The 10390-nt window shown below is 48.4% G+C and overlaps 1 protein-coding gene across 1 annotated transcript in view; it reads right to left on the bottom strand.

The window, feature by feature from the left end:
• LOC111955378 (protein lifeguard 1-like) overlaps nucleotides 1-10390 on the bottom strand; it is a 36947-nt gene that overhangs the window by 9545 nt on the left and 17012 nt on the right. Inside the window, exon 6 of the mRNA XM_023975606.3 lies at nucleotides 9111-9254. Within this exon, the coding sequence (XP_023831374.1) occupies nucleotides 9111-9254 (144 nt within the window). The remainder of the gene's footprint in view (nucleotides 1-9110; nucleotides 9255-10390) is intronic.

Here is a 10390-nt window from a genome sequence, read left to right on the forward strand (position 1 = left end):
GAGGAGGAGTCGATAGCATACACAGATATAGAGAGGAAGAGAAGAGGAGGAACAAACACAATATAAAGAGGACGAGAGGAGGAGGAATTACAAACACATATATAAGAGGAGGATAGAGAAAGGAAGAGGGAAAGGAGAAGATACAAGGCATATGTCTAGGTACCCAGAGCTTAGATCAAGCGTGACTGGTCTGTACCAGAGCATAGATCAAGGCTGTGACTGTCTTACGCAGAAGCTATAGGATCAAAAGCCAGTGATTGACAGTCACTTTTAATCTACACAACAGAGAGGGGTGATGGACCGGAACTTGAACTAGCATATAGGATCAACAGTCAGGTCAAAGTTATGTCCAACCCATATTGGTCAAATAAAAGTGTTACTGTACTACCAGCCGCAATTGGATGCGCCTTAAGACCCAATGTTATAGAACCCAATAGTATCATTTCTGTTGACAGAGTTCTGCATGCGTTTTCACTTCACCAATTACACCCCAGATGCGTCAATGCAATTACACCTCTCCCAAGAACCATCCATCCATCCGCGCCAGTTAGCCTAGCAGTAGAAGTCGGACCAGTAACAAAAGTCGCTGGTCAATCCTCGACAACAGGATGAAATCTCTCTGAATTGGACGCTGTAAGACATTCAGGATAAGAAGTGTCTGTTAAATGACTAAACCTGTGATCATAGCTAAAGGATCACGCACGAACAGATACCGCAGGAGGGACAAGATAAACACACAAGCCTAAGTCATCCTGTGGTCCACTGTCTATCGACACCATGTCATGTGACATGAAACGTTTCCATTAGCTATCCTGCCGGCGTGCTGCTGGAAGACAACCCTGGGGACCAAAAGGAAGCTTAATCTTCAGAGTACAATTTCAACACACACCTGTATAGGTGGACAGAATGAACCCCATGCATGGTTTGTCCAAATGACACCCTATTCCCTTATATAGTGCAATATTTTGACTAGAGCCCTATGTCCAATAGGGTACAAGTGTCTGCAATAGTATGTAATTTGGACGCAAAACCACTCGTCTCCAGCAGGAACAGAGTGATTAACTTCTTGCTTTTTAGACGGGTATCCCATTGTATCTAGCCAGTAAAACTATTCACAAAGAGTCCGATTTGTTGTTGTTCTATCGTTGGACACACTGGATATCCCATATCTACCATCATAACTGTTACCCACTATAATAACACATGATATCCCCATTAGCTTATCATCTAACTACCACTATAATTACACTGGATATCCCATTAGCTACGATCTAACTGTTACCACTATAATAACACTGGATATCCCATTACTATCATAACTGGACCACTATAATAACACTGATACATTAGCTACCATCTACTGTACCACTTAAAACACTGGAAATCCCCATTAGCTATCCATCTACTGTACCACTATAATTACACTGATATCCAATTAGCTATCATCTACTTACCACTATAATAACACTGAATTATCCCATTAGCTATCATCTAACTGTACCACTATAATAATACTGATATCCCATTATATCATCTAAACGTTACAACTAAATTACACTGGATATCCATTACTACCATCTAACTGTTACCACTATAATAAACACTGGATATCCCTAATAGCATCATCTAACTGTACCCACTAATACCACTGGATATCCCATTAGCTATCATCTAACTTTACCACTTTAATAAAACTGACTACCCATTACTACCTCTAACTTTACATATAATAAACACTGAATATCCCATTAGCTACCACTAACTGTTAAACCATATAATAACACGATATCCCATAGCTTACCATCAACTTTACCACTATAATGACACTGAATCCATTACTATCATCTAACTGTTTACCACATAATAACAACTGGATATCCCATTAATTTCATCTAACTGTTAACCACTATAATGACACGGATATCCCACTAGCTACCATCTAACTTTACCAACTTAAATAACACTGATATCCCATTACTATCATCTAAGCGTTACCACTATTAATAACACTGATATCCCATTAAGCTACCATCAACTTTACCACTATATTGACACTGATATCCATACCTACATCTTAACTGTTACCACTAATTAACACTGATATCCCATTACTACATCAACTGTTACCACATATAATTACACTGCAATCCTTAGCTTCATCTAACTTTACCACTTAAAACAACTGGATATCCCATTATGCTACATCTAACGGTTTACCAATTAATAAAACACTGGATATCCCATTAGCTATCATCTAACTGTACCACTTATAACACCGATACCATAGCTATCACTAAAACTTTACCACTAATAATAACCACTGGAATCCCATTATTTCATCTACACTGTATACCACATAATAACTGGATATCCCATTAGCTACCATCTAACTGTACCACTTAATAACACTGATATCCCATTAGCTACATCTAACGTTACCCCACTATAATAACACTGGATATCCCATTACTATCAGTCTAAACCGTTACACTATAACAAACTGAATCCCATTAGCTATCATCTAACTTTACCACTAATAACACGGATATCCCATTAGCATATCAATCTAAAACTTTACCACTTAAATAACACTGATATCCCATTAGCTATCATCTAAACTTACCTCTATATAAACTGGAACCCATTAGCTACAGTCAACTGTTTACCAACATAATAACACTGATATCCATAGCACATCTACTTTACCCTATAGAACACTGAATCCCATTAGCTATCAATCGTAATTTACCACTAATAACACTGATTTATATCCCCATTAGCCTACCATCTAACTGTTACACTTAATAACACTGGATATCCCATAGTACCATCAACTGTTACCAACTTAATAACCACTGTATATCCCCATAGCTACCATTAGAAAGACTAGGAACCATCATTATTTTCAGAGGAGTTGAAGGGGGGGTGGATGTCCAGCCTCCCACAAAGCTGTGCTGACAAAACCGGCGTACACAAAACCACAGACGGACAGCAGGGAGGGAGAAGACTCGAAGCAGATACCGTAACCGTTGAGTGCCACACTCTTAAGAGGTTATCACAGCAAATTATAACTCAAATTTTGTCCATTCGCTCAAACAGCTATATCGATTCCCCATAGCCAAGGAGATCAGCCAGAGTGTCCATTTACCTCAAAGCATTATTCATCTCTCTGAAGAACAACTTCCCACTTCCACCACCCTTGTTATGAAGTTCACTTTGAGAATCCAGATCATTATGGAGATGTCAAGAATGGGTCCTGCCTGACTGGCCTGACGACTGAACAGCAACTGCTGACTAACAGCTGACTGCTGCTCGACTACTGGCTGACTGACCAGCTGACGGGCCTGGGCTGACTGACGAACACATACTGCTGACTGAACAGCTGAACTGGCTGCTACTGACGTGGCTGACTGAACAGCTGTCTGGCTGCGCTGACTGACTGGCTGACTGACCAGACTGACGGCTGCTGACTGACAGCTGACTGCTGACTACTGCTGGTGACTGTGCTTGACCTGAACAGCTGACTGCTGACTGACTGCTGACTGACTGGTTGACTGCTACTTAGTAGTGCCCATAGGCCTCTCTACTACAAGTAGTTGCCCTACTTCGCCTCCCTACTACTAAGTTAGTGCCCATCACTCTCTCACTACTAAGTAGTCCCTACTCCTCCTACTACTAATTTTAGGTGCCCTATGTGCATCTCTACTACTAAGGAGGTGCCCTGAATCACAAAGCCAAAAGACGAAAGACGAGTAATCTCTTTAACTAAACAGCCCCAACAAACCCCAACCCCCCTCACCTGACAAGACCCCACACACTAACACGCTATGCCCACACACCCTCCTCACTAACACGCTAACCCACGCCCCATCCTCCACTAACACGCTGCCCCTCCCACCCATCCTCGCTAACACGGCCGGTGCCCTCCCCCATACTCGCTAACACGCTGCCCTCCCCGCCATCCCGCTAGCACGCTTGCCCAACCCCCATCCTCACTAACACACTGCCCTCCCCCCAATTCCTCGCAACAAGCTGCCCTCCCCCATCCTTCGCTAACAACCTTCACTCCCCCCATCTCACTAACACGCGCCCCACCCCTTTTCTCTAAACCACGCTGACACTCCCCCTCCCTCCATCCTCATCTAACACCTGCCCTCCCCTCCCTACACATCCTCACTAACAACGCTGCCCCTCCCCCCTACGCCCTCCTTCCTCGCTAAAACACGCTGCCCCACCCCCAATCCTCACTAACAGTGCCTCCCCCTCCCTCTCCTCCCACTAACACGCTGCTCCCACTCCCACTCCTCACTAACCACGCTGCCCTCCCTCCCCCATCCTCACTAACACGCTGCCTCCCCCATCCTCACTAATCACGCTGCCCTCCCCCATCCTCACTAACACGCTGCCCTCCCCCTCCCCCATCCTCACTAACACACTGCCCCACCCCATCCTCACTAAACGCTGCCCACCCCCATCCTCACTAACACGCTGCCCTCCCCTCCCCCATCCTCGCTAACACGCTGCCTCCTCCCCCCCATCCTCCTAACACGCTGCCCCTCTCCCCATCCTCACTAACACGCTGCCCACTCCCCATCCTCACTAACACGCTGCCCTCCCCGTCCCACATCCTCCCTAACACGCTGCCCTCCCCTCCCATCCTCGCTAACACGCTGCCCTTCCCCATCCTCACTAACCGCTGCGCCTCCCCCCATCCTCCACTAACACGCTGCCCTCCCCTCCCACATCCTCCTAACACGCTGCCCACCCCCCACTCACTAACACGCTGCCCTCCCCCATCCTCAGCTAACAACGCTGCCCTCCGCCCCATCCTCACTAAACACGCTGCCTCCCCCTGCCTCCATCCTCACTAACACGCCTGCCCTCCCCCTCCTCCATCCTCGCCTAAACGCTGCCCCACCCCCATCCTCACGTAACACGCTGCCCTCCTCCTGCCCCCCATCCTCATAAACAGCTGCCCCCTCCTCCATCCTCACTAAACACGCTTTGCCCCAGCTCTCTCTCCCAATCCCATCACCTCACTAACACGCTGCCCTCCATCTCTCCTCACACGGTCCTCCCATCCTCCATCCTCACTTAACACGCTGCCCTCCCCCTCCCTCCATCTCACTAACACGCTGCCCTTCTCCCATCCATCATCCTCACTTAAACACGCTGCCCTCTCCCAATCTCCTCCATCGTCACTAACAGTGCCCGTCTCCCATCCCTCCATCACTCACTAACAGCGCTGCCCCTCTCCCTCCATCCATCCTCACTAACACTGCTCTCAACTCTCCTCACTCACACAACCTGCCTCTCCAATCCTCCACTCAACACGCTGCCCACTCCCATCCCATCCTCTCATACAGCGACCTGCCCTCTGCCCACCCCCATTCCTCACTAACACGCTTGCCCCTCTCCTCGACCTGCCTCCCCATTCCCTCGCATCCTACTACACGCTGCCTTCCGCCTCCCCAATCTCACTAACACGACTGCACCCCCCTCCCACTACGGCTTTCCTCACCTAACACGCTGCCCTCCACATCCGCTACACCATCCTCACCATAACACCGCTGCCCTCCCCTTCCCACCCATCCTCACTAACACGCTGCCCTCCCCCTCCCCACATCCTGCACAAACACGCTTCCCCACCCCCATCCTCACTAACCACGCTGCCCTCCCCTCCCCCATCCTCGCTAACACGCGCCTCTCCTCCACATCCCACTAACACAGCTGCCTCTCCCCATCCTCACTAAACACGCTGCCCTCTCCCCATCCTCACTAACACGCGCCTCCCCATCCCACATCCTCGCTAAACACGCTGCCCTCCCCCTCCCACATCTCGCTAACACGCTGCCTCTCCCCATCCTCACTAACCGCCCTGCCTACCCCCTCCCCTCCACATCCTCGCTAGCTGCCCACCCATCCTCACTCAACACGCTGCCCCCTCCGCTAACAGCTCCCATCCCCATCCTCACTAACACGCTGCTACCATCTCACACTACTGCTCCTTCCATCCTCAACTAACACGCTGCCTCTCCTCATCCCTCCATCCTCACTAACAAACTGCCCGCCTCTCTCTAACGCACTCCCTCCCCATCCTCACTAACACGCTGCCTCTCCCCTCCCCTCCATCCCTTCACTCAGCTCCTACCAACATCCTCCTAAACACGCCTCCATCCTCACAACGCCTCCACTCCTCCTCACTCCAAACAGCTGCCCTCTCCCAATCCCTCCATCCTCACTAACACCTGCCCTCCCAATCCTCCATTCCTCACTAAACGCTTGCCTCCTCATCCTCCATCCTACTAACACAGCTCCTCTCCCACCTCCATCCTCCTACAGCTGTCCTCCTCCACACCTGCCTTTCCACCCCATCCTCACTAACACGCGTGCCCCTCCCATCCTCCCATCCTCACTAACACGCTGCCCCTCCCTCCCTCCATCCTACTAAAACGCTGCCCTCTCCATCACGTAACGCTGCCCCATCCTCACTAAACGCTGCCCTTCCCCTCCCTCCATCCTCACTAACACGCTGCCCTCCCCCTCCCTCCATCCTCACTAACACGCTGCTCTTCCCAATCCCTCCATCCTCACTAACACGTGCCTTCCCCCTCCCTCCTCCTCACTAACACGCTGCCTCTCCCCCTCCCTCCATCCTCACTACACGCTGCCCTCTCCCAATCCCTCCATCCTCACTAACACGCTGCCCTCTCCCAATCCTCCATCCTCACTAACACGCTGCCCCTGCCCCTCCTCCATCCTCACTAACACGCTGCCTCGCCCCTCCTCCATCCTCACTAACACGTGCCCTCTCCCAATCCCTCCATCCTCACTAACACGCTGCCCTCTCCCAATCCCTCCATCCTCACTAACACGCTGCCCTCCCCTCCCTCCTCTTCACTAACATGCTTGCCCTCTCCCCATCCCTCCCTCCCCCCATCGCACTACACGCTGCCCTCCCCCCATCCATCCATCCCTCCATCCTCACTAACACGCTGCCCTCCCTCCTCCTCACAAACACGCTCCCTCCTCCCATCCTACAAACACGCTGCCCTCTCCCCATCCATCCCTCCCTCATCCTCACAACGCACTGCCCTCCTCCATCCTCACTAACACGCTGCCCTCCCTCCATCCTCACTAACAGCTCCCTCCCTCCATCCTCACTAACATGCTGCCCTCCTCCATCCTGCCCTCCTCCTCACTAACACGCTGCCTCTCCCCATCCATCCCTCCCTCCAACCTCACTAACACGCTGCCCTCTTCCCCATCCATCCATCCCTCCTCCCGCCCTCCCTCCATCCTCATTAACACGCTGCCCCCCCCCCCTTCCTCACTAACATGCTGACCAGACGTCTGATAAATTTAGAAATCCATGTTATTCAATTATTTGCACCCACTGCTCACGGCGCCAACGAGTGTCTGCACGCCAAGGGCTAAAATAGAAGTCGTTCCTATTTCTGACTCAGATTTCGCGCTGCAAGTCCTGCCTCTCCCATCTCCTCATTGGTCTCCTCATTGGTTTATAGATCTCTCATTGGTTTATAGAATGCAGGTACCACGTGCCATCTCTCATTGGTTATACCCACGTGGGTGATTGAAAGACGAACTTTGTTGCAGTTGTCGTGGTAATACAATATAGTTTAGATTGCGATCACCATATAAGTTCAAAGATGGAAAAAGCCTGGAAGGAGGAGATGAGTAGAAACGATTCGGTTGGCCGTTTATGTGTGGATTAATTGTCGGAGTAGAGGTCCTTGTGCATTTCAGGTAAAATAACAACTCAATGTTTATATCCAAGGACAAATTAGCTAGCAACAGCAAGCTAGCTACAATAGGACAAATTAACGTTAGCTAGCAAGTGCAAGCATACTAGCTAAATTGCCATACATTTTAATTGCTTTTCAAACTGTCCCAAATTCATGTCATTTGGTCCAGAGTTTTTTTGATATTTTAACCTGCTTGTCGTGATCGCGTTTGGTGTGGGGGGAAAATAAATTTATGCACGATGTGGCACACGCGTGCCCTCTCCCCGTCCCACTAACACGCTGCCCTTCCCCCGTCCTCACTAACACGCTGCCCTCTCCCCGTCCTCACTAACACGCTGTCCTCTCCCCGTCCTCACTAACACGCTGCCTCTCCCCGTCCTCACTAACACGCTGCCCTCTCCCCGTCCTCACTAACACGCTGCCCTCTCCCGTCCTCACTAACACGCTGCCCTCTGCCCGTTCCTCACTAACACGCTGCCCTCTCCCGTCCTCACTAACACGCTGCCCTCTCCCCTCCTCACTAACAGGCTGCCCTCTCCCCGTCCTCACTAACACGCTGCCCTCTCCCCGTCCTCACTAACACACTGCTCTCTCCCCATCCCTCTCTCGCGCCATCCCTCTCTCCCTCCATCCTCACTAACATGCTTCCCTCTCTTTTTACTGCCTTGTTTAAAGGTGAATGAGAGCTTTGGGCACAACACTTTTGGTGAGTCTAACTAGTGCCCATAACTGACTGATCGCATCAGCAAGGTCGTTTTTCCACCTTTAGAGTTTCCAAAATGTAACCATGTTTTTTTATACATTTTTTGTTTCGTTCTCACTTTTACACACAAAAAGATGAAATTATCTCAGTTTGCAGGGAGAGCAGACTGGGCTCAGACAGAGCTGGAAAACCTGAGGCCACCAGCAGCTGCGTGATAATCCGGTCACATGGCCAAACAGTTGGACTCAGTCAATTCCTGTCCCGCTGAGCTTTGACTCTGTTAGAGCTCAATGGGTATAGCCCAATGACTTACATATACACACACACAAGAAAGGCAGCGCTGTGTTGAAGACAGGGTTTATATACACATCCTTGGTATAGCCCTGCCACAACCCTGTCATTTAGCAACCATCCCATATGCACCATAACATTGATTATAATGACAGACATCCCTAGTAAACAACAGACCCTTTATGCTAAAATTTGTCCTGATAGTCAACCATGCCACGTTTACTTAGTACACTTTCACAGGTAACACAGTGGCGTGGATGAGGCGAGAGCCCCCCTTAAAACATGAAGCCCTGAAAAGTGCCATATAAATGCAATACATCAATAAAATGCAGGCGAGTTCCTCTACTTACGCAGGTGAAGAGCAGGGCTCCCAGGGAGGCGTAGACGATGTGGAGGATCCTGTGGCGGATGAAGATGCAGAGGATGGAGAAGAGCAGCAGGACGATCAAACACACAAACAGAACGCCGCGGCAGGAAGTGAAGTCATACTTGCTCTGGATTAGGGGAGAAAACAGGGAAATTAGGGATGGTCAAGGATTGTTATTGTCCCAAGAGGGAGTTGAGGTTAAAGCACCCGAACATTCCTCAATTCTCAAGGCTATGCCATAGTATGCGATAGTAATAGTGACAGTATGTAATAGTAAGTGATAGTAATAGTGACAGTAATAGTACGTGATAGTATACATCAATAAAATGCAGCGATTCCTCTACTTACGCAGGAAGAGCAGGGCTCCCAGGGAGGCGTAGACACATGTGGAGGATCCTGTGGCGGATGAAGATGCAGAGGATGGAGAAGCAGCAGGACGATCAAACACACAAACAGAACGCCGCGGCAGGAAGGTGAAGTCATACTTGCTCTGGATTAGGGAGAAAAACAGGGAAATTAGGGATGGTCAAGGATGTTATTGTCCCAAGAGGGAGTTGAGTTAAAGCACCCGAAACATTCCTCAATTCTCAAGGCTATGCCATGTACGATAGTAATAGTGGACAGTATTAGATATAAGTGTAGTATAGTGACAGTAATAGTACGTGATAGTAATAGTGACAGTAATAGTACGTGATAGAATAGTATGTAACAGTATGTAAAATACGTGATATAGTGAGTGATAGCAAGTGACACTAAATAGTGACAGTATGTAATAATGACAGTAATAGTATGTGATAGTAATAGTATGTGATAGTAATAGTATGTGATAGTAATTGTGACGTAATATGTATAATAGTAGTGTAGTAATAGTACAGTATATACTGATAGTAATAGTAGTACAGTATGTAATAGGACAGTAATAGTGAGTGATTAGCAAGTGGCAGTAATAGTATGTGATAGAATAGTGACAGTATGTAATAGTGGACAGTAATAGCTATTGATATATAAGTATGTAATAGTATGCTATATAAGTAGATGATGATAGTCAACATGTATGAATAGTGACGAGAATAGGCAAGTATAAGTGATATAATAGTGTAAAGTACATGTAATAGTGACAGTTAATATGAGTGATAGCCTAATAGTGACAGATAATAGTGACAGAATAGTATGTAATAGTCAGTGACTAGTAAGATATTGTGACTAGTAATAGTATGTGATAGTAATAGTATCAACATTAACATTACATCTGATAGTAATAGC

This window comes from Salvelinus sp. IW2-2015, linkage group LG30 (assembly GCF_002910315.2).
Source record: "Salvelinus sp. IW2-2015 linkage group LG30, ASM291031v2, whole genome shotgun sequence".
Lineage (NCBI taxonomy): Eukaryota > Metazoa > Chordata > Actinopteri > Salmoniformes > Salmonidae > Salvelinus > Salvelinus sp. IW2-2015.